The sequence below is a fragment of the Nycticebus coucang genome, chromosome 22 (genome assembly GCF_027406575.1).
Source record: "Nycticebus coucang isolate mNycCou1 chromosome 22, mNycCou1.pri, whole genome shotgun sequence".
Lineage (NCBI taxonomy): Eukaryota > Metazoa > Chordata > Mammalia > Primates > Lorisidae > Nycticebus > Nycticebus coucang.
In genome coordinates this window covers 49,812,552-49,838,026 of record NC_069801.1, presented here as the reverse complement: position 1 = coordinate 49,838,026, position 25,475 = coordinate 49,812,552, and the positions used below count along the sequence as shown (strand labels likewise).

The window sequence follows — 25,475 nt, the reverse complement described above, 5'->3', positions numbered from 1 at the left end:
CCACAGCACTCTACCGAGGATGACATAGTGAGATTCTGTCTCAAAAAAATAAATAAAATAATAAAATAAAAAGAATTTGTATGGGAATGTGACATTAGAGAACTACAGAAACCTGGTCTCCCTGGGTGAGATCTCTTTAGTGTACAATTCCTGTTCCACACTAAGTATTTTATATTCTACTTTTGTATGATGTTTCCTGGAATTTTCTGAGTTGCATGAATTAAGTCTTCTTGGATCTAAGCCATACCGGATTACCTATCTAGAGCAAAGAAAAGATCCCTGGGAGACGAAGAGATGAAGGACAGTAGTCAGCTATGTCTTCTCATTACATCCAAGATCATTTTCCAGAGAAAAGCATAAAAGATTCAAGCCAAAAGGCAATATTGAGGAGATATGAAAGCTGTGGCATTGGCTCGGCACCTGTGGCTCAAGCGGCTAAAGGGCCAGCCACATACACCTGAGCTGGTGGGTTCAAATCCTGCCCGGGCCCGCCAAACAAGAATGACAGCTGCAACCAAAAAATAGCCAGGCGTTGTGGCGGGCACTTACAGTTCCAGCTACTTGGGAGGCGGAGGCAAGACAATTGCTAGAGCCCGGAGTTTGGGGTTGCTGTGAGCTGTGATGCCACAGCACTCTACAGGGCAACAGCTTGAGGCTCTGTCTCAAAAAAATAAAAGAAAGCTGTAGCATTGATAATTTAAAATTAGGAAGTGAGATGGAACACATAGGTACAGAGTAGGGAAAGATACCGCAAGAATGGAAAGATGAATATCCAAGGTACTCCGTACTAATAGGAAATCAATATATAAATAATTACATGTTCCTAGTCCAGTTGGGGGAGAGGGAGGAGGTATGGCAGAGGGGGGAGGGCAGGAGGCGGGAGCTCACCTAATGTGCACATGGGAGGGTGTATGACACGCCCCCTGGGTAAGGGGCTCTTCTACAGATGGAACTTTGCCCTGGAGGTGAGAACAATGTAACCTAGATATTGTACCCTCATATTAATTTGAATAAAGTTAAAAATAATAAAAATAAAAATAAAAAAGGGAAAGGAAAGAAAGGATATTACAATGAAATTAACCAGTATTCAACCACCCATAGCAAAATTTTCCAATGTAATAGATGCATGAAAGTCCTTAGAAATTTTTATAGTATAAATAGACACAAGATAAGACATACTGTAAAAAAAAAAAATCCTTTTCAAATGTAAGAAGTGTGGAAAACCTTTTAACCAGTGTTCACACTTTACTGAAAATAAAAGAACTCAACAGAAAAGAGAAACTGCACATAGTTAAAGAATGTCACAGAGTCTTTAAATCTTGCTCAAACTTTTCCTGTCACAAGATAATTCATACTGGCAAGAAGCCCTACAAATGCAAAGAATGTGGCAAATCTTTTAGCTACTGATCAAGCTTCAAGTAAGATGAAAGAATTCAAACTGGAGAGAAACCTTTTAAGTGTGAAAAATGTAGCAAAGCCTTTAACCAGTACTTGAGAGAATCCTTTTAAATGTAAAGAATGTGGCAAAATCTTCAAATATTCTTCAAGTCTTTCTAATCATAAGAAAATTCACACTGGAGATAAACCCTACAAATGTGAAGAATGTGACAAAGGTTTTAACAAATGCCTAATTCTTACTGTACGTAGGGAAATTCATACTAGGGAGAAACCCTACCAAGTGTGGCAAGGCCTTTAATCAGTGCTCACATCTTATTACACACGAGGGAATTCACACTGGAGAGGACACTTTCAAATGGGAAGAATGTGGCAAAGTCTTTAAACATTCTCTAGAACTTTCTAATTGTAAGAAAAGTCATCCTGGAGACGAACCGTAAATATGTAAAAAATGTGGCAAAGTCATTACTTGATTTTCTTCTCTTACTATACATAACAGAATTCATACCTGAGAAAAAGCCAATATAAAAAATGAAGCAAATTCTTAAAACTGCTCAGACATTAGTCCACCTCAGAGAGTTCATACTAGATAAAGGCAATATAAACGTAATGACTAAAAATAACCCTCACAAGAGCGGCGCCTGTGGCTCAGTGAGTAGGACACTGGCCCCATATACGAGGGTGGCGGGTTCAAACCCGGCCCCGGCCAAACTGCAACAAAAAATAGCTGGGCTTTGTGGTGGGCACCTGTAGTCCCAACTACTCGGGAGGCAAGAGAATCGCCTAAGCCCAGGAGTTGGAGGTTGCTGTGAGCTGTGAGACGCCATGGCACTCTACGAAGGGTGACAAAACGAAGAAGACAATGAAAAGCTAGTTCTCCAAGCCTGAGCACCAAATAAGGCCACAAGAGGAAACTCCAAGAAGGCAGCCATCTGAAAGCCATTCCTCATCGGGAACTGAACACTCTGATCTTAGACTTCCCAGCCTCTAGAACTGGGAGAAATAAATTTCTGGTGTGTAAGCCACTCAGTCTGTAGCATTTTGTTAAGGTAATCCAAGCAGACTAATAATAATACATTGTTGGTGGGAATCCAAAACAGTGCAACCATGATGGAAAACAGTTTGGCAGTTCTTCAGAAGGTTAAACAAATAGTTATAATTTGACCCAGGATTTCCACTATTAAGTATATACCCAAGAGAACAAAAAACGTATCTCCATATAAAATCTTATACACGAGTAGATTAGTAGCTGCCTGGGCAGGGACAGGAGTAGACAGGAAAATTTTGTTTTTATTTGTGTAGAGACAGGGTCTTGCTATGTTGCTCAGTCTGGTCTTCAATTCCTGGCTTCAAGTGATCCTCCCGGCTCAAGCCTCCCAAAGTATTGGCATTAGTTATGCATGAACCACCATGCCAGGCTCCTTGTTCTATACTTTTTCTTTTTTTTTTTTTTTTTTTGAGACAGCCTCATTATGTCACCTTCAGTAGAGTGCCATACAGTCACAGCTCACAGCAACCTCAAACACTTGGGCTTAAGCAATTCTCCTGCCTCAGCCTCCCATGTAGCTGGGACTACAGGTGGCCACCACAATGCCTATTTTTTTTTTTTTTTTGTAGAGACAGAGTCTCACTGTACCGCCCTCGGGTAGAGTGCCGTGATGTCACACGGCTCACAGCAACCTCTTAACCCTTGGGCTTACGCGATTCTCTTGCCTCAGCCTCCGGAGCAGCTGGGACTACAGGCGCCCGCCACAACGCCCGGCTATTTTTTGGTTGCAGTTTGGCCGGGGCTGGGTTTGAACCCGCCACCCTCGGCATATGGGGCTGGCGCCCTACTCACTTAGCCACAGGCGCCGCCCACAATGCCTATTTTTTGTTGCGGTTGTCATTGTTGTTTAGCTGGGCCAGGCCAGGTTCGAACCCGCCAGCTTCGGTATATGTGGCTAGCGCCCTAACCACTGTGCTATGGGCACCGAGCTACTTTTCTTTCTTTTTATCTCTGACATAAACCCTGTTTTTGACATTTCACTGCCCCCTTACTCCCATCTATACCTACATTTCTATGCATTTCTATTTTTCCTTGCTTTGTTCTTTTCTTTCCCATATTTATTCATCAACTTACAGCAATTTGTAACTGAATTTAACCACCCTTGGTAGAGTGCTGTGGCATCACAGCTCACAACCTCCTCCAACTCTTGGGCTTAGGTCATTCTCTTGCCTCAGCCTCCCAAGTAGCTGGGACTATAGGCACCTGTCACAACACCTGGCTATTTTTTTGTTGCAGTTTGGCCGGGGCCAGGTTTGAACCCTCTACCCTCAATATACGGGGCCAGCACCCTACTCACTGAGCCCCAGGCGCTGCCCTGAATTTTTTCTTTTTCTGTTTTTGAGACAGAGCCTCAAGCTGTCGCCCTGGGTAGAGTGCAATGGCATCACAGCTCACAGCAACCTCCAACTCCTGGGTTCAACTGATTCTCCTGCCTCCACCTTCCAAGTAGCTGGGACTACAGGTGCCCACCACGACACCCAGCTTTTTTTTTTTTTTGGTTGCAGCCATCATTGTTGTTTGGCGAGCCTGGGCTGGATTCGAACCTGCCAGCTCAGGTGTATGTGACTGGTGCCTTAGCTGCTTGAACCACAGGTGTCAAGCCTTTTTTTTTTCTTTTTTTTTTTTTTGAGACAAAGTCTCGCTATGTTGCCCTCAGTAGAGTACCGTGGTGTCACAGCTCACAGGAACCTGAAACTCTTGGACTGAAGGGATTCTCCTGCAGCTGGGACTACAGGAACCCACCACAATGCCCAGCTATTTTTTATTGCAGTTGTCATCACTGTTGTTTAACTGGCCGCGGCTGAGTTTGAACCCGCCAGCCTCAGCGCATGTGGTTGGTGCCATAACCACTGTGCTACCGGCTCCGAGTCTGGATCTTGTTATTAAGTGCCCTACAAAAGCACTTAGGAGAGCTAAGTTCTAGCTTAGCTCCAGGAGAGATAGAATGCTCTAGGAGATTAATTCTTCAAATAAACAGCCATTGGATCTGTGGTCCTTTGGGACTTGTCAAAGACACGGTTTAGCATTTTGTCGGATTTATTTTCAGAAATTCTCTACAATTAAAAAGATAATTTATTAAAGAGTATTGCCTACTTCATGGTGTGTGTAACACACTGCTTAGAAGTGCTATAAAGAACGAACTCCAAATTGAATAGCCTTTATATTAATAATTTCCCTATTGATACATAATGAGTTGTGGAAGCAATTCCATTCAAAGAACTCTTTGCATGTTAATGATTGATCACTTAAAAAAAAGAGCATATTAATAGTAACAAAGTACAGTTTAACCCTCTCCTATAAATAAAAATCAGGTGACTGAATAAAGTACTTGAGTATAACAAAAATAACTTGCCATCTGTTTGTGGTCCCTAGGTGGGTCTCTAAGCGGAGGGCTTGACCTCTCAGGCCTGCTTTGCTAAGTTCTGTTCTCCGTTTGTCATATGTACGTCCCTTCAATTCATGTAGCATAACTTTTTCTCTTTTTATGGGCATGTTGCAAACAGAAATAATAATTTCTTCTTCTTCTTCTTCTTTTAAGACAGAGTCTCACTCTTTTGCCCAGGCTAGAGTACTATGGTATCAGCCTAGCTCACAGCAATCTCAAACTCCTGGGTTCAAGTAATCCTCCTGCCTCAGTCTCCCAATTAGCTGGGACTTCAGGTACCCACAATATCCAGCCAGTTTTTCCTATTTTTATTGGAGGTCAGGTATGGTTCTTACTTAGGCTGATCTCAAATTCCTGAGCTTAAGTGATCCACTCACCTCAGCCTAAGCAACCTTATTTCTCAGTCTTCTCCAATTCCCACTCTCTAATCCAGTTTTTCAAACTGTTTCCTGAGTATGCTGTATTCACTCCAAAACCAAAGAATTGGATTTTTTTTTTTGAGACAGAGTCTCACCATGTTGCCCTTGGTGGAGTGTCGTGGCATCACAGCTCAAAACAACCTCAAACTCCTGGGCTTAAGTGATTTTCTTGCCTCAGCCTCCCAAATAGCTGGGACTATAGGTGCCTGCCACAATGCCCGACTATTTTTTGTTGCTGTTGTCACTGTTGTTCAGCGGGCCCGGGCTGGGTTCAAACCTGCCAGCCTTGGTGTATGTGGCTGATGCCGTAACCACTGTGCTACGGGAGCCAAGCCCATGAACTGGCTTATTATATTCTCTCCTGACACTCAAAAAGAGCTCTTTTCCCCTTAACCACTCTTCAATAATCTTTAAAACTCAACCTAATTTTGTACTAATTTTGTAAACTGTTCTCTCAGAGAAAACAACTAATTGATTTGAATGACTATTATATGCCAGACACTCTTATGATATCTAAATGACACTATCACATTTATTTAATTTAATTATGGGTAGAGATGTTTGAACAAAGAAAATGAGATCAAGTTGATCGCATGAGATAAATATTAGTATAATCTTTGATAACAGCTAATGAGTTCTCTTGAAAACATTTTCTAACAAAGATTCCAACTATATTAAAATTTGAATTTACCAGGAGATCAATTCCTAGACATTCATATTTTAAACAGTAATCAGTTATAAATTTTAAGAAGTAATTCCCCTTGGGGGAAAAATATATTTTATTTTTAAAATTACCTAATTGACACAAGAAAAATAAAACCAAAAATAACCATTAATTATCAAATGAATATTATTACTTCAAAAATGAAGAAAATAATGGAGTTAAAACTAAAATACAATTTTTTTTGTTTTTTTGAGACAGTCTCACTTTGTTACCCTCAGTATCATATATAGCTCACAGAAACCTCCAAACTCTTGGGCTCAAATGATTCTCTTGCCTCAACCTCCTGAGTAGCTGGGACGGACTATAGGTGCCCACCACAAAACTGGCTTTTTTTTTTTTAGAGACAAGGTCTCGTTCTTGCTCAGGCTGGTCTCGAATTTGTGAGGTCAGGCAATCCACCCACCTCAGCCTCCCAGAGTTGCTAGGAGCCACCACGCCAGACATAAAACACAATTCTTTAAAATCAGTTGATAACTAAATTAAAAGGTCATTAAAGTCTTTACATTATTAAAAAATTGATTTAAGGAACAGTGCCTGTGGCTCAAAGGAGTAGGGCGGCGGCCCCATATGCCTGAGGTGGCGGGTTCAAGCCCAAACCCAACCAAAACTAAAAAAAAAAAAAAATTGATTTAGGGCTCGGCGCCCATAGCACAATGGTTACAGCATGTACACCAAGGCTGGCGGGTTCAAACCCAACTCAGGCTAGCTAAACAACAATGACAACTGCAACAACAAAAAAAAATAGCCAAGCATTGTGGTGGGCTCCTGTAGTCCCAGCTACTTGGGAGGCTGAGGCGGGAGAATTACTTAAGCCCAAGAGTTGGAGGTTGCTGCGAGCTGTGACACCACAGAACTCTACCTAGGGCGACAAAGTCAGACTCTGTCTCAAAAAAAAAAAAAAAAAAATTTGATTTAAAAGTTCCTTAAGGGCGGCGCCTGTGGCTTAGTCGGTAGGGCACCGGCCCCATATACCGAGGGTGGCGGGTTCAAACCCGGCCCCGGCCAAACTGCAAACCAAAAAATAGCCAGGCATTGTGGCGGGCACCTGTAGTCCCAGCTACTGGGGAGGCTGAGGCAAGAGAATCGCTTCAGCCCAGGAGTTGGAGGTTGCTGTGAGTCGTGTGACACCACGGCACTCTACCAAGGGCGATAAAGTGAGACTCTGTCTCTACAAAAAAAAAAAAAAAAGTTCCTTAAAATTGTTTAATAATTGCTTCTAAAAAGCTTTATAAAAACAGTGCTTTATATAACCTCAAATAATATTCTTCATAGAATGATCTACTAATACTCACCCCACTATTTTCTTTGTTTTTATTTTATTTTGCCTTGTCACTGTGATGTGTCTATGTATGGGTTCGTTTTTTTTGTTGTTGTTGAGACCGAGTCTCATTATGTCACCCTTGGTAGAGTTCCATGGTGTCACAGCTCACAGCAACCTCAAACTCTTGGGCTTAAGCGATTCTCTTGCCTCAGCCTCCCAAGTAGCTGGGACTATAGGTGGCCGCCACAATGCCAGCTATTTTGTTGTTGTAGTTGTCATTGTTTAGCAGGTGTAGGCCAGGTTTGAACCTGCCAGCCCTAGTGTATGTGGGAAGCACCCTAACCACTGAGCAACAGGCGTCAAGCTGTATGGGTTTTCTTTTTTTTTTTTCTTTTAGAAACACAGTCTCTGGGGCGGCGCCTGTGGCTCAGTGAGTAGGGTGCCAGCCCCATATGCCGAGGGTGGTGGGTTCAAACCCAGCCCCGGCCAAACTGCAACAAAAAAATAGCCGGGTGTTGTGGCGGGCACCTGTAGTTCCAGCTACCTGGGAGGCTGAGGCAAGAGAATCGCTTAAGCCCAGGAGCTGGAGGTTGCTGTGAGCTGTGTGATGCCACGACACTCTACCAAGGGCCATAAAGTGAGACTCTGTCTCTACAAAAAAAAAAAAAAAAAAGAAACAGAGTCTCACTCTGTCACCCTCAGTAGAGTGCCTTGGCCTCACAGCTCACAGCAACCTCTAGCTCAAGGGCTTAAGCGATTCTCTTGCCTCAGTCTCCCTAGTAGTTGGAACTACAGGCACCTGCCACATGCCTGGCTATTTTTTGTTGCAGTTTGACTGGGGCCAGGTACAAACCTGCCACCCTTGGTATAATGGGGCTGGTGCCCTACTCACTGAGCCACAGGTGCCGCCTAGGTTTTCTTTTTATTTATCCTACTTTGGATTCGCCCAAGTTGTTCAATCTATGAATTAGTGTCCTTAATTAGGTTCAAGAAAATCAGTAAGACCAGGTGTGGTGGCTCAAGCTTGTAATCCTTGCACTCTGAGATGCCTAAGTTGGTAGATACCTGAGCTCAAGAGTTTGAACCCGAGCAAAATAGCCTCTACTAAAAATAGACTGCAGCACCTACAGATGTGCTTGGTTGGTCAGCATCCAGCGGGCCCCAGGGTGGGATCAGGGCGTGGTGGCCTGGCCCTCAGCCCCAGGACATCTCGCTCACTGGCTGCTCCCAGCTCGGAGGGGTGCAGGCCACAGGGTCCCCTCCAGGGGCGTCTGCCTCCCTGTCCCCTCTGTCTCTAACTTCGCCCTCTAAATGTTCGACTGCGGAAAGGTTTTTATAATTTTAAATTATTACTGCTTTGAAATAAATGTACGTTTTAGCTCAAAAAAAAAAATAGAAAAAACTAGCTGGGCACCTGTAGTCCTGTAGAAAAAACTATGGCAGGCACCTGTAGTCCCTGCTACTTGGGAGGATAAGGCAGGAGGCTCACTTGAACTAAGAAATTTGAGGTTGTTATGAGTTGGATTAATGCCGTGGCACTCTAACATGCTCAATAGAGTGAGACTCTATCAAAAATAAAGGAAGGAAGGAAGGGAGGGAGGGAGAAGAAGAGAGAGGGAAGGAAGGAAGGAAAGGCCAGGGGTGATGGCTCATGCATGTAATCCTAGCACTCTGGGAGACAAAGGCAGGTGGATTACTTGAGCTCACGAGTTCAAGACCAACCTGAGCAAAAGCAAGACCATGGCTCTACTAAAAATAGAAAAACTGGGGTGGTGCGTGTGGCTCAAAGGAGTAGGGCGCCGGTCCCATATGTCGGAGGTGGAGGGTTCAAACCCAGCCCCGTCCAAAAACTGCAAAAAAAAAAAAAAAATAGAGAAACTGAGAGAAGAGGATCGCTTGAGCCCGAGTTTGAGGTTGCTGTGAGCTATGATGCCATAGCATTCTACCCAGGGTAACAATTTGAGACACTGCCCTTTAAAAAAAAAAAAAAAAAAGCAAAATTAGTAGCATTATCTCTTCAAATAATGCTCTATTTTCTAGGTGACCATGTCTGCTCCATTAATTTCTTCCTCTTTATTTATTTACTTATTTAGAGACAGAGTCTCACTTTACCGCCCTCCCCGTGGCATCACAGCTCACAGCAACCTCCAACTCCTGGGGTTAGGTGATTCTCTTGCCTCAGCCTCCCGAGCAGCTGGGACTACAGGAGCCCGCCACAAAACTGGGCTATTTTTTTTTTTTTTTTTTTTTTTGCAGTTTGGCTGGAGCAGGGCTCAAACCCACCACCCTCGGCATATGGGGTCAGCATTCTACCCACTGAGCCACAGGCGCTGCCCTGCTCCATTAATTTCAATTAAACATATACAATCCTTCATATAACTTTATGTCCTGCCAATTTTCCACTTGTTTTTTTGCTCTATGGTATATTTTAAACAATTATGTCGAATTCACTCCAGTTTCACTAATTCTCTTCTAAGTCATATACAGTCTGCTATCAAATATATCCTTTGAATTTTTATTTTTATTTATTTATTTTTTTTTCTGGGACAGAGTCTCAAGCTATTGACCTGGGTAGAGTGCCCTGGTGTCACAGCTCATAGCAACCTCCAACTCCTGGGCTTAAATGATTCTCTTGCTTCAGCCTCCCAAGTAGCTGGGACTACAGGCGCTCACCACAACGTCCAGCTATTTTTTGGTTATAGTTGTCATTGTTGTTTGGCAGGCCCAGTTTGGATTTGAACCCGCCAGCTCTGGTGTATGTGGCTGGCACCTTAGCCGCTTGAGCTATAGGCGCCAACATATTTCATTTTTCTCATCCATGAATTTTATTTGGTTCTAAAGGAACACCTATAATGTTCCTTTTTTCAAAGAACACCTATAATGTTCCTTTTTTCAGGGAACATTCTTTTTTTTTGCAGTTTTAGCTGGGGCTGGGTTTGAACCCGCTACCTCTGGCACTAAACATTAAAACTGATATATAGCTTAAAGCGATTTGGAGGCTTTTATTTCATTAAATATAATAAGTATGATTAAATTTATTTCTAATAAATCCAGAAGCTGTGTTCTTTAGAGATCACGTTTTACTATCTTTTCATATCTCAATTTTGTTATTTCTTTAATAGTTGATTATTTTTGATTGAGCAGCCTTGAAAATTTACTCAGAGTTCTCAAGGCATAGAAGGAAGATGCTTTCCAAAAGGAAATTTGCCTAGGTTACTTACTACCATTCTATAACAAATTTGGACTCAATTCATGGTTTAAGGTTTCTTGGAAGCCTAAGCAAGAGCAAGACCCCATCTGTACTTAAAAAACAGAAACAAGGGGCAGCGCCTGTGGCTCAAGGAGTAGGGCGACAGCCCCATATACCAGAGGTGGTAGGTTCAAACCCAGCCCCAACCAAAAAAAAAAACAAAAAAAATAGAAACAATTAGGGGTGGCGCCTGTGGCTCAGTCGGTAAGGCGCCGGCCCCATATACCGAGGGTGGCGGGTTCAAACCCAGCCCCGGCTGAACTGCAACCAAAAAATAGCTGGGCGTTGTGGTGGGCGCCTGTAGTCCCAGCTACTCGGGAGGCTGAAGCAAGAGAATCACTTAAGCCCAGGAGTTGGAGGTTGCTGTGAGCTGTATGATGCCATGGCACTCTACCAAGGGCCATAAAGTGAGACTCTGTCTCTACAAAAAAAAATAGAAACAATTAGTTGGGTAAAGGGGCACATGCCTATACTCTCAGCTACTCCGGGACTCTGAGGAAGGAATTTGAGGTTGCAGTGAGCGAGCCAGTGACACAGTTAGAATTTGTCTTAAAAAAAGGGTGGCGCCTGTGGCTCAGTGAGTAGGATGCCGGCCCCACATACGGAGGGTGGCGGGTTCAAACCCAGCCCCAGATGAACTGCAACCAAAAAACAGCCAGGCGTTGTGGCGGGCGCCTGTAGTCCCAGCTGCTCGGGAGGCTGAGGCAGGAGAATCGCAGAAAACCAAGAGCTAGAGGTTGCTGTGAGTCCTGTGACATCATGGCACTCTACTGAAGGCGGTAAAGTGAGACTCTGTCTCTACAAAAAAAAAGTTTCTCAGGCTTGGCACCTGCAGCTGAGTAAGTAGGGTGCCGGCCACATACACTGAGGCTGGCAAGTTAGAGCCAGTCCCGGGCCTGCTAAACAGCAATGACAACTGCAACAAGAAAATAGCAGGCATTGTAGCAGGTACCTATAGTCCCAGCTATTTCAGAGGCTAAGGCAAAAGAATCACTTAAGCCCAAGAGTTTGAAGTTGCTGTAAGCTATGATACCATGGCAATCTGCTGAGGTCAACAAAGTGACACTGTCTCAAAAAAAAAAAAAAAAAAATGTATTTTAGTTTTAACTCCAATATTTTCTTCATTTTTGAAGTAATCTTCATTTGGGAATGATTATTACTTTTTGGTTTCATTTTTCTTGTGTCAATTAGGTAGAACTATCTATTAAATTGTACAAAACATTAAAAATAATAATAAAAGGGGCAGCACCTGTGGCTCAAAGGAGTAGGGCACCAGCCCCATATGCCGGGGGTGGCAGGTTCAAACCCAGCCCCGGCCAAAAACTGCAAAAAATAAATAAATAAATAATAATAATAAAATAAATAAATATGACACTTTACAAAAAGAGCACAGCATGAGCTGTGATGCCACGGTACTCTACCAAGGGTGAAATTATAAGACTCTGTCTCTTAAAAAATAATAATAAAGAAATAATAATAAAATACCAAAATATAGTTACTTACAAGTGGCTCACTCTTCTAGCACTCTGGGAGGCCAAAGTGGTTGAATTGCTGGAGCTCAGGAGTTAAAGAGCAGCCTAAGCAAGAATGAGACCTTGTCTCTAAAAATAGCCAGGTGTTGTGGCAGACCCTTGTAGTCCCAGCTACTTGGTGAACTGAAGGCAGGACGATCACTTGACCCAGGAGTTGGAGGTTGCAATAAGCTATGATGTCAGTGCACTCTACCAAGGGCAACAGAGTAAGACTCTATTTCATCAAAAAATAAAAACAGGGCGGCACCTGTGGCTCAGGGAGTAGGGTGCCAGCCCCATATACCGAGGGTGGTGGGTTCAAACCAAGCCCCGGCCAAACTGCAACAACAACAAAAAAAAATAGCCAGGCGTTGTGGCAGGCGCCTGTGGTCCTAGCTACTCAGGAGGCTGAGGCAAGAGAAATCAGCTAAGCCCAAGAGCTGGAGGCTGCTGTGAGCTGTGACGCCATGGCACTCTACCAAGGGTGACAAAATGAGACTCTGTCTCTAAAAAAATAAATAAATAAATAAATAAAATAAAAATAAAATATCAAGATCTATACATATGGGTGACACCTGTGGGTCTGTGAGTAGGGCGCCGGCCCTATATACCGAGGGTTCAAACCCAGCCCCAGCCAAACTGCAACAAAAAACAGCCGGGCATTGTGGCAGGTACCTGTAGTCCCAGCTACTCGGGAGGCTAAGCAAGAGAATCGCTTAAGCCCAAGAGCTGGAGGTTGCTGTGAGCTGTGATGCCCTAGCACTCTATCGAGGGTAACAAAGCAAGACTCTGTCTCTAAAAAATATATATCTATACATGTACAGGTGACCATAAAGCTCATGTGTAATTTAAAATAATGGCCACCCTATGTATCAGCTGTTGGATTATATTAACTCATTTAATAAATATACCAAATTATGTTTTATGTTGCTTATTTTCTGATAGTGTTGTGACAACTCCAAAATAATAGTATATGAGACTCACTTTTATTCCAATGGATCCTTTCTCCATCTTCTCAAACCCAAGAGCCAAGACACATTCTGCCACACCTTAAAGGAAAATGTAATTATTTTGAAAATTAAAATTTCCAGATACCAAACAAAATACCATTAAATACTTCAATTTGGGGGCGGCTCCTGTGGCTCAAAGGAGTAGGGCACCAGTGGAGGTGGCAGATTCAAGCCCAGCCCCAAACTGCAAAAAACAAACAACCAACCAAACAAACAAAAACTTCAATTTAAATATGTATGGCAACAAGAAAAAAATTAAATACATATGACAGGCTCGGTGCCCTTAGCACAGTGGTTACAGCCATACACATCAAAGCTGGCAAGTTCGAACCCAGCCTGGATCAGCTAACCAACAATGACAATTGCAACAAAAAATTGTTGGACGTTGGCTCGGTGCCTGTGGCTCAAGCAGCTAAGGCGCAAGCCATGTACACCTGCGCCCTACTCACTGAGCCACAGGCACCGCCCCTGGATTACTATTCTTTTTTTTTTTGTAGAGACAGAGTCTCACTTTATGGCCCTCGGTAGAGTGCCGTGGCCTCACACAGCTCACAGCAACCTCCAACTCCTGGGCTTAAGCGATTTTCTTGCCTCAGCCTCCCGAGTAGCTGGGACCACAGGTGCCTGCCACAACGCCCGGCTATTTTTTGGTTGCAATTTGGCCGGGGCCGGGTTTGAACCCGCCACCCTCGGTATATTGGGCTGGCGCCTTACCGACTGAGCCACAGGCGCCACCCAATTTTCTCTTTTTTTTTTTTTTTTTAATAGCGGTAAGATAGGACTTTATCAGACAAAATGGAATACACAAGGAGTAAAAAAGCATCAGGGCTTCTGGCAAAGGGAAAGACCCAAGTTGGAAAATCTCTCTTGCGTCCTTTGTCTAGGGTAAACAAAAATTTGATTAATGTCTAAATATGTTTCAGTAAAGAACAAACATAAAATATTAATTCAGGGCTTGGTGCCTGTGGCTCAAGCGGCTAAGGCGCCAGCCATATACAACTGAGCTGGTGTGTTTGAATCCACCCCAGGCCTGCCAAACAACAATGATGGCTGCAACCAAAACAATAGCCAGGCATTGTGGCAGGCGCCTATAATCCCAGCTACTTGGGAGACGGAGGTAAGAGAATTGCTTGAGCCCAGGAGTTGGAGGTTGCTGTGACCTGTGATGCCACGGCACTCTACCCAGGGTGACAGTTTGAGGCTCTGTCTCAAAAAAAAATAATAAAATATTAATTTAGAATTTTAGGGAGGCCAAGACATGAGCTTGTATTACATGAGCTCACGAGTTCAAGACCAGCTTGAGCAAGAGCAAGTCCCTGTCTCTAAAAATAGCCAGGCACTATGGCAGGTGGCCGTAGTCCCAGCTACTTGAGAGGCTGAGGCAAGAGAATCGCTTAAGCTCAGGAGTTGGAGGTTGCTGTGAGCTGTGATGCCACAGAACTCTACCCAGGGCAATAGCTTGAGGCTCTGTCTCAAAAGAAAAAATAAAATAGGGTGGCGCCTGTGGCTCAGTTGGTAACGCGCCAGCTCCATATACCGAGGGTGGCGGGTTCAAACCCAGCCCCGGCGAAACTGCAACCAAAAAATAGCCAGGCGTTGTGGCGGGCACCTGTAGTCCCAGCTACTCGGGAGGCTGAGGCAAGATAATCGCTTAAGCCCAGGAGTTGGGAGGTTGCTGTGAGCTGTGTGAGGCCACGGCACTCTACCGAGGGCCATAAAGTGAGACTCTGTCTCTACAAAAAAAAAAAAGAAAGAAAGAAAAAAGAAAATAAATAAGGATTTCAGGCTGGGCACGGTGGCTCACGCCTGTAATCCCAGCACTTGGGAGGTGGAGGCAGGTGGACTCCCTGAGCTCATGGGTTCGAGACCAGCCTAAGCAAGAGTGAGACCCCATCTCTAAAAATAGCGAGTGTTGTGGCGGGCACCCATAGTCCCAGGTGGGAGGCTGAGGCTAGAGAATCGCCTAAGCCCAAGAGTTTGAGGTTGCTGTGAGCTGTGATACCACAGCACTCCACTGAGGGCAACTTAATAAGAGTGTCTCAAAAAAAAGAAAGAAAAGAAATTCCTCTAATGGAAGTGTGGATAAATGATTAAAAGGGGCAAACAATCCCACAGTTTGTTAAAGTACACTAGAGAAGCACTACTCACCACCCTGAATCAGCTGCTGGGCCACAAATAATGCTGTAGAACCAGTAGAACAGTTATTGTTCACATTGATTATAGGGATCCCCGTCAGTCCCAGACTGTGATAAATAGCCCTCTGTCCACTGGCAGAGTCACCTGAATAGAAAAAGAACAACTTTAGTACATGGAACAGCAATGCAACATAATGCTACATCACTTTTTTTTTTTAGTATTATGCCTTGGCCTAACATACAACACGTTAGGGGAGCTGGGCACGGTGCCTCTCACCTGTAATCCTAGTACTCTGGGAAGCCGAGGCAGGTAGATCACCTGAGCTCAGGAGTTCAAGATCAGCCTGAGCAAAAAGCAAACAGCCCCCCACCCCTAAACACCCCCCCCAATCTCTACTAAAAATACAAAAGCTAGCCAGGCATTATGGTGGGCACCTGTAGACCCAGCTACTCAGGAGGCTGAGGCAAGAGGATTGCCTGAGCCCAAGAGTTTGAGGTGCTGTAAGCCTCTGATGCCATGGCACTCTACCCAGAGTCACAGACTCCATCTCAAAAACAAACAAACCAAAAAAAAAAACAAAATGTGTGGCTCGGCACCCATAGCACAGTGGTTACAGAGCCAGCCACATACACCAAGGCTGGCGGGTTTGAACCCAGCCTGGGCCAGCTAAACAACAATGACAACAGCCAAAAAAATAGCTGGGCATTGTGGTAGGTGCCTATAGTCCCAGCTACTTGGGAGGGTAACAAAGTGAGACTCTGTTAAAAAAAAAAAATCAAAAAATCAAGACTCTAAAAAAAAAAAAAATCAAAAGAAAGAATATATGTGCCCTTTCTTTACATGATAATAATACAGAGGTAGGAAAGTGGAGATAATATCAAACAATTCAATCCGGCTAAGGCTACAGAATAAAGGAAGCGATACTTCATTAATACTTATTGTAAATCAGATATAAATCTTTTTTGGGGGGGGTCAGGATCCCACTCTGTTGTCCAAGCTAGACTGCAATGCTGTTATTATAGCTCAATACAGCCTGAAACTCCTTGAATTCAAACCATTCTTCTGCCTCAGACCTCCAAGAAGCTGGGCCTACAAGCATGTGCCAAACTGCCCAGCTAATTCTTCTATTTTTTTGTAGAGACAGGGCCTTGCTATGTTACTCACGCTATCTCAAAATTTGGTACTCAAGCAATCCTCCTGCCTCGACCTCCCAAAGGGCTAGGATTATGTGTGAGCCACCTTGCCCAGCTAGATACAAATATTTAAAACTGTATCAATTCATTAAAGGTCATAATTTACTCTTCATATTGACTCCACAACTTCAAATCTTTAAGAGATGCAGAAGGCGCCTATAGCTCAAAGGAGTAGGGTGCAGGCCCCATATGCTGGAGGTGGCGAGTTCAAACCCAGCCCCGGCCAAAACTGCAAAAAAAAAAAAAAAAAAGAGATGCCAGGAGCAATGGCTCGTACCTGCAATCCAACAATTTCAAGAGGCCAAGAAGGGAGGACTGTTTGAGGCCAGAAGTTCAAGATCCGCCTGGGCATCATAGTAAGACCCTGTCTCTATAAAAAAATTGTTTTTTAAGTTTAAAAGATTCTGGGGCAGCGCCTGTGGCTAAAACAAGTAAGGCGCTGGCCCCATATACCAGAGGTGGCAGGTTCAAACCCGGCCTCAGCCAAAAACTGGAAAAAAAAAAAGATATAATGGCTTGGCGCCTGTGACTTCAGCAGCTAAGGTGCCACCCACAAACACCTAAGCTGGCAGGTTCGAATACAGCCTGGGCCCACCAAACAACAATGGACGTCTGCAACCAAAAAATAGCTGGGCGTTGTGGCAGGCACCTATAGTCCCAGCTACTCGGGAGGCGGAGAATTGCTTAAGCCCAGTAGTTGGAGGTTGCTGTGAGCTGTGATGCCACTGCACTCTACACAGGGAGACAGCTTGAGGCTATGTCTCTAAAAAAAAAAAAAAGATTCTGTATGCCAGGGAATTCTAGAAAAATGTGATCTATCATAAGCACACACATGGGGCGGCGCCTGTGGCTCAGTCGGTGAGGCGCCGGCCCCATGTACCGAGGGTGGCGGGTTCAAACCCGGCCCCAGCCAAACTGCAACCAAAAAATAGCCAGGCGTTGTGGCGGGCACCTGTAGTCCCAGCTGTTCGGGAGGCTGAGGCAAGACAATCGCTTAAGCCCAGGAGTTGGAGGTTGCTGTGAGCTGTGTGAGGCCACGGCACTCTACAGAGGGCCATAAAGTGAGACTCTGTCTCTACAAAAAAAAAAAAAAAAAATATATATATATATATATATAAGCACACACATGACTTCTCTCAAGTACCATTACCACCAAGACTGACATGCTGGAGCAGTGTGATCAGAGTATCTGAAACTACTCTACAGGAGTCTTCAGCAATCTCCTTCCTAATCAATGAATGCTTCTACCTCTCTTGACCCAGTATGTTTCCCTTGTAGAACTGTCTTGATATCTTGAGATCTCAAGAAAATAAATGATAGATATACACAAAGAATCATCAATAGTAATACCTACAATGGTATATTTTTATAATGCTATATGTTTATTTTCATTGAGACAGAGTCTCACTATGTTGCCCTTGGTAGAGTGCCGTAGTGTTACAGCTCACAGCAACCTCAAACTCTTAGGCTTAAGCGATTCTTGTAGTAGCTGGACTACAAGCGCCCGCCAAAACACCCAGCTATTTTCTTGTTGTTATTGTAGTTGTCATTGTTGTTTGGCAGGCCCAGGCCAGGTTAGAAATGACCAGCCCTGGTATATGTGGCTGGCACCCTAACCACTGAGCAACGGGCACTGAGCCAATAGTGCTGTATAATAGTTACAGTATTTTTATAATAATCAGAAATTAGAAACAACATAAAATGTCTAAGAACAAGATATTGTTAATACTACTGCTACTAAAACTAAATAAGCTACAGTAGATCCCCAAGACCAGAGTATCTTGTAGTCATTAGAAATACTGTATGGATTGGGAGAAATGGAGAGTACACACTTTGAGATATAAGATGAACAAGTTCTGGGCAACACCTGGGCAGGGCAACACCTGTTCTGGGCAACACTCAAGGATTCCAGCCATATGCCAGAGGTGGCGGGTTCAAACCCAGACCTGGCCAAAAAAAAACTGAAAAAAAGGGCAGCGCCTGTGGCTCAGTGAGTAGGGCGCCGGCCCCATATGCCAAGGGTGGCGGGTTCAAACCCAGCCCCGGCCAAACTGCAACAAAAGAATAGCCGGGCGTTGTGGCGGGCACCTGTAGTCCCAGCTGCTCTGGAGGCGGAGGCAAGAGAATCGCGTAAGCCCAAGAGTTAGAGGTTGCTGTGAGCCGTGTGACGCCACGGCACTCTACCCGAGGGCGGTACAGTGAGACTCTGTCTCTACAAAAAAAATTTAAAAAAAACTGAAAAAAAGATGAACAATTTCTAGAAATCTAGAACAGAACTGGTAGCAATGGATATACTAATTTATTTTATTGTGGTATCATTAAACAACACATATATAAATCATCATGCTATATACCTTAAATACATTCAATCTTTATGTAACAATTAAATATTTTCAAATGCTATGAACAGACTGGAAACATCTTAAATATCCATTAAAGGGGATGAGTTAAAAAAATTATAATTCATGTATATTTTATATACACACATACACACACAAAGGAACACTATGCTACCATAAAAAAAACCATGGAAGTTCTTTATGATATGATTTGAAATGGTCACCAAGAACTATTAAGTAAAAAAAAACAAAAGAAATACAAAATAATATTTATGCTATCCTACCACGTGTATAACAAAAGCAAAGAGAAAAGGAAAATGACATACCAACATACGTCTTTGCCGTAGCGGGTAGGACACCAGCAACGATACACCAAAGCTAGTGGTTCGAGCCTGGCCCAGGCCAGCTAAACAATGACAACTACAACCAAAAAATAAAAATAGCCGGGCATTGTGGCGGGCACCTGTAGTCCCAGCTACTTGGGAGGCTGAGGCAAGAGAATCGCTTAAGCCCAAGAGTTTGAGGTTGCTGTGAGCTGTGACACCATAGCACTCTACCCAGGGTGACAGCTTGAGACTCTATCTCAAAAAAAAAAAAAAATTAATTGTGAAAACTGGTTCCCTAAGTGAAGGACACCACAAGACACATAGACAGACGTAAGAGTGATACTTATATAAACTACTACATTATACACAACTACAAACGCTACGTAATCTTTTGTATTTTTGAACCATGTAAATATTCAATCTATTCTAAAATAGTATTAAACTTTACTGAGAAAATGTTAATGATGTAGTCCCAGCTACTTGGGAGGCTGAGGCAAGAGAATCTCTAAGCCCAAAAGTTTGAGGTTGCTGTGAGCTGTGACGCCACAGCTTGAGACTCTGTTTCAAAAAAAAAAGTTTTATTACGGCTCGGCACCCATAGCACAGTGGTCACAGCGCCAGCCACAGGCACCGAGGCTGGCAGGTTCAAACCCAGCCAGGTCAAGCTAAACAAAAATGACAATGCAACAAAAAATAGCCGGACACAGTGCCCGGCACCTATAGTCCCAGTTTCTTGGCAGGCTGAGGCAAGAGAATCTCTTAAGCCCAAGAGTTTGAGGTTGCTGTGAGCTGTGATGCTACAGCACTCTACTCAGGGCGACATAGTGAGACTCTGTCTCAAAAAAAAAAAAAAAAGTTTTGGGCGATGCCTGTGGCTCAAAGGCATAGGGTGCCGGCCCCATATACCAGAGGTGGCAGATTCGAACCCAGCCCGGGCAAAAAACTGCAAAAAAAAAAAAAAGACAAAAATAGTTTTATTACATACAAAAAAAGCCAATACATACAAATTTTAAGATAATAATGAACAAAAATTTATCTTCTGAAGACTAATTATACTTACATGGTAGAACCCTGGGTAATTCCTTTGTTTTTTTTTTTAATATGACAAATGTTTTTAAATTTATCTCGTCCTTTGGCAATATAATGACAAAAAAAATTACACTGGGTTGACACATGAGGGAAATGAATGAATGACAGGAATAAGACTTCATTCTGAGAGGTATTTTCTTCAATACAAGGCGGTTGAGTGAATTGTCAGTATTGAGGGTTAAAAGTCACAAATGCCTCTGCAATGTGCCCTGCAGTGCCTAGGTGGTTGCTACTAGATTTAGGTGAATAATTTCTAGAATACATAGTTTACCACATACCATAAACGTAGCCAACACATGCTTGGTCCACTGTTGAATATGGGATCTGTGCATCAGCTAAAGCCTTCTGGCCTATGGAAACAAAATTTTAATCAGAAAGTGCTATAAGTATTTGCTTTAGATAAATAAAAATTAAGTTTAGCATTTACTCAAAGTAAATCTACCTGCAGGGTGTCCAATCTTTTGGCTTCTATTGGCCACCCTGGAAGAAGAGCTGTCTGCAGTCACACAGTAAATTCACAAACACGAAGGAACCTGTATAATTAGCATGGTACCTGCCACCCCAGGTAAGCAAAAAAGGCCTCACATATTAATTCTAATTATGCAGCAGCCCATTCAGAAAATCATCAAGCAGGTCTCAAGTCTGCAATTACTATTATAAACATAAATTACTCATAAAACATATTTGTGAGTTTCCTTTTTTTCTTTTGAGACAGAGTCTCACTGTATCGCCCTCTGTAGAGTACTGTGACGTTACGGCTCACAGCAACCTCCAGCTCTTGGGCTTAGGCGATTCTCTTGCCTCAGCCTTCTGAGTAGCTGGGACTACAGGCGTCCGCCACAGCGCCCGGCTATTTTGTTGTTGCTGTGTAGTTTGGGCAGGGCTGGGTTCAAACCTGCCACCCTCGGTATATAGGGCCAGAGCCCTACCCACTGAGCCACAGGCACCGCCCTGTGGGTTTCTTTTTATACAATTTATATTATAAAAATAAAAGATGAGGGGCGACACCTGTGGCTCAGTCGGTGGGGTGCCAGCCCCATATACCGAGGGTGGCGGGTTCAAACCCAGCCCCAGCCAAACTGCAACGAAAAAACAGCGGGGTGTTGTGGCGGGCGCCTGTAGTCCCAGCTACTCGGGAGGCTAGGCAAGAGAATCGCTTAAGCCCAGGAGTTGGAGGTTGCTGTGAGCTGTATGACGCCATGGCACTCTACCTAGGGCCATAAAGTGAAACTCTGTCTCTACAAAAAAGAAAGAAAAATAAAAGATGAGGTAGCACCAGTGGCTCAAAGTAGTAGGGTGCCGGCCCCATACACGGGAGGTGGCAGTTTCAAACCCAGCCCCAGTCAAAAAAATAAATAAATAAACCAAAAAATACAAAATAAAATAAAATAAAACAGGCTATGGCTCAGTGCCTGTAGCTCAAGCAGCTAAGGCACCAGTCACATACCCCAGAGCTGGTGGGTTCAAATCTAGCCCAAGCCTGCCAAACAATTATGACAACTACAAACAAAAATTAGCCAGGTGTTATGGCGCCTCTAGTCCCAGCTACTTGGGAGGCTGAGGCTAGAGAATCACTTAGCCCAGCTGTCACACCATGGCACTCTACCCAGGGCAATAGCTTGCGGCTCTGTCTCAAAAAAAAAAAAAAAAATTTTTTTTTTAATTAAAAAATAAGAGAGACTCAGTGCCTGTGACTCAAGCGGCTAAGGCGCCAGCCACATACACCTGAACTGGGCAAATTATATCTACCATGATTTCACTGCTTAATGAAAGCACTATCAATAAATGGCTTTAATTTTTTTGCTATTAAATATGCTACTACATACCTACCTTTTACAATGGATTCTGAATTGAAACTTTTTATTTTTTATTTTTTTGCAGTTTTTGGCCAGGGCTGGGTTTGAACCCACCACCTCCAGCATATGGGGCCAGGGCCCTACTCCTTTGAGCCACAGGTGCCGCCCAACTTTTTTTTTTTTTCTTGAGACAAAGTCTCACTATGTCGCCCTGGGTAGAGTGCCATGGTGTCAACAGCTCACAGCAACCTCTAACTCTTGGGCTTAAGTGATTCTCTTGCCTTAGCCTCCCAAATAGCTGAGACTACAGGCACCCACCACAAGGCCTGGCTATTTTTTGGTTGTAGTTGTCATTGTTGTTTGGCAGGCCTGGGCTGGATTCAAACCCGACAGCTCCAGTGTATGTGGCTGGAGCCCTAGCCGCTACAGGCACCAAGCCTGAGTTGTAACTTTTTTTTTTTTTTGCAGTTTTTAGGCTGGGGCTGGGTTTGAACCCACCACTTTTGGCATATGGGGCCAGGGCCCTACTCCTTTAAGCCACAGGTGCTGCCTACTGAGTTGTAACTTTGGAAAAAATTTTTGTTGAGAAAACAGACCTTTTTTCAGTTTTGCTATTTTGTCCTTACCACACAATCCTTCACATCCATTGAATTCGGCAGCATGCTTTTGTATATAATATCTTTTCAAATTATAGTCTTTGAAAACTGGCATATATTCCCTATAAATTAAGCAGAGTGCCTTACTATTTGGCTTAATAAAAAGTAGTCATCTGTCCACTTGTTTTTTTTTTCTCACTTTGTTGCCCTCGGTGGAGTGCCGTAGCATCACAGCTCACAGCAACCTCCAGCTCTTGGGCTTAGGCGATTCTCTTGCCTCAGCCTCCCAAGTAGCTGGGACCACAGACGCCTGCCACAACGCCCAGCTATTTTTTGTTTCAGTTTGCCCGGGGCCAGGTTTGAACCTGCCCACCCTCGGTATATGGGGCCAGCACGCTACCCATTGAGCCACAGGCGTTGCTCCATCTGTCCACTTCAATAACCAATCTTCCCTCACCCATAATTTTTCTATTTTGGGGTTCTATTTTCTTTTGAGACTTTGTAGAAGCCATGCTGGGATTAAAAAAAAAAAACAGATAAGGGACTCTATTTTTATTATGATAATTGACAAGAATATAGAAAGCAAGGTTTGGGACAGGACCTCCCACATCTGAGCTCCTGATGCAGGGAGAGGCAGAGGGCCCACTGTAAAGCATAGCTGGCAATGTATAAGGTGCCACAAAGGTGTGAAGTGCCCTTAGGAATCAAATAAGAGGTTTGGCGCCCGTAGCACAAGTGGTTACAGTGCAGCCACATACTCAAGGCTGGAAGGTTCGAACCCAACTTGGGCCATCTAAGCAACAATGACAACTGCAACAAAAAATAGCCCGGGCTCTGTGGCAGGCTGTAGTCCCAGCTACTTGGGAGGCTGAGGCAAGAGAATCTCTTAATCCCAAGAGTTTGAGATTGCTGTGAGCTGTGATGCCACAGCGCTCTACTAAGGGCAACACAGCGAGACTCTGTCTCAAAACAACCAACCAACAACAACAAAAAAGAATCAAATAAGAATGCTTACTGGACTTCTAAATAACATAAAAGTGCAACGTTGCAATAGTAGTTTGAAATATCATTGATAATCGCTACCTTGCCAAGTTACCAGGAGCATATGTAACATCCAATGGTATCAATTTGACAGTGGTTGGACGATAACACACTGAAGGCCACACACTGCCATAAAATTGAAGCCATCAATGTGTACAAATAGCGAGAATGTGTATATTTATTTATTTATTTTATTTTTCTAAGACAGACTCTCACCCCTGATAGAGTGCCATGGTGTAACTTATAGCAACATAAAACTCTTGTGCTCAAGCGATCCTCTTGCCTCAGCCTCCTGAGTACCTGAGACTACCTGTGCCCTCCATGATGTCCTGCTACTTTTTCTATTTTAGTAGAAATGGAGTCTCACTCTTGTTCAGGCTGGTCTTAAACTCCTAATATCAAGCAATCCACCTGCCTCAGCCTCCCACGGTGCTAGGATTACAGGCATTAGCCACCACGCCCAACCAAAATCTTAGATTATTTTAAGTAATTTTATGATTCTGTGTGGGGCTGCATTGATAGCCATGCTGGGCCACATGCAGCCTGAAGGTAACTGGCTGGACCAGTGACTTGCATTATACAGTCTCTGTCCAATTCAAATGACAGCCCCTTCATCAAGTCTTCTTGGAAGTCTCCTTTCAGAAGTAATCATTTTTCCCTTTAAGCTACTACATCACCTTTCCATATCTCCTTTGGTTCTTAAGACTGTCATAATTAACTTCACATTTAAGTATAAATATAGGGGCGGTGCCTGTGGCTCAAGGAGTAGTGCGCTGGCCCCATATACTGGGGGTGGTGGGTTCAAGCCCAGCCCAGCCAAAAAAAAAAAAAAAGTTGGGGGCGGCGCCTGTGGCTCAAAGGAGTAGGGCACTGGCCCCATATGCTGGAGGTGGTGGGTTCAAACCCAGCCCTGGCCAAAAACTGCAAAAAAATAAAAAATAAAAAGTTACAATTCAGAGTACAATTGTAATTGTACAATTGTACAATTGTAAAAGGTAGGTATGTAGTAGCATATTTAATAGCAAAAAAATTAAAGCCATTTATTGATAGTGCATTCATTAAGCAAAGGTGGTGGGTTCAAACCCAGCCTCAGCGGAAAACTGGAAAAAAGAAAACAAAAGTTGGAACTAAGTATAAATATAAGAGTCTTTTATTTTTTTTTTTGTAGAGACAGAGTCTCACTTTATGGCCCTCGGTAGAGTGCCGTGGCCTCACACAGCTCACAGCAACCTCCAACTCCTGGGCTTAAGCGATTCTCTTGCCTCAGCCTCCCGAGTAGCTGGGACTACAGGCGCCCACCACAACACCCGGCTATTTTTTTGTTGTTGTTGTTGCAGTTTGGCCGGGGCCGGGTTTGAACCCACCACCCTCAGTATATGGGGCCGGCGCCCTACCGACTGAGCCACAGGCGCCGCCCTAAATATCAGAGTCTTAAAGTTCCTTAATGGTAAGGTCCTTGTCTTATTCATCTCTGTGGCTCCATCACACATCTAGAGGTCAAAATGAGATAGAATGTCATTACCAGGAACAGGCAACATTAACATACTCATCTTACAGAGCCATGATCAATAGTCGGATATGTTGGTATGTGCCTATGAGAGAGGATACCAGAGAAGGGTGAGGTCTAGAAGAACAGGTCTTCTCAAGGAGACACAAGGATACACATGCAGTGTCCTCTCCACGGTGACTCAGCTCTTGGGAATTTATAAATTTAACTTCCTGAAACTTGGAAATTTCCAAGTTCTGTGAAATCCTGTAGTTCTGTAGGGGCGGGAATAGCAGCTCCTGCTTGATTCAAACTGGCCAATGAGAAGGGTACCTGTGGGGTGGCACTTTTTGACTGTCAATAAAAAGCGAAAGACCAAGGCAGTCAGGGAGCGCGGCCATTTGGAATTCTTCTACACCATAAGCTCCCGGCTGGTGAATAAAGCCCTTCCTCTTATAAACGTGGTGTT

The 25,475-nt window shown here is 43.7% G+C and overlaps 1 protein-coding gene across 3 annotated transcripts in view; it reads right to left on the bottom strand.

Moving 5' to 3' along the window:
- The window catches only part of SCP2 (sterol carrier protein 2), a 159,607-nt gene that overhangs the window by 97,210 nt on the left and 36,922 nt on the right, over window positions 1-25,475 (bottom strand). For all 3 annotated transcript variants that reach the window (XM_053576525.1, XM_053576526.1, XM_053576527.1), the window contains exons 3-5: window positions 20,366-20,437; window positions 15,153-15,284; window positions 12,979-13,043 (exon numbers count right to left, since the gene is read on the bottom strand). In XM_053576525.1, coding sequence (XP_053432500.1) covers window positions 12,979-13,043; window positions 15,153-15,284; window positions 20,366-20,437 — 269 coding nt within the window. The remainder of the gene's footprint in view (window positions 1-12,978; window positions 13,044-15,152; window positions 15,285-20,365; window positions 20,438-25,475) is intronic.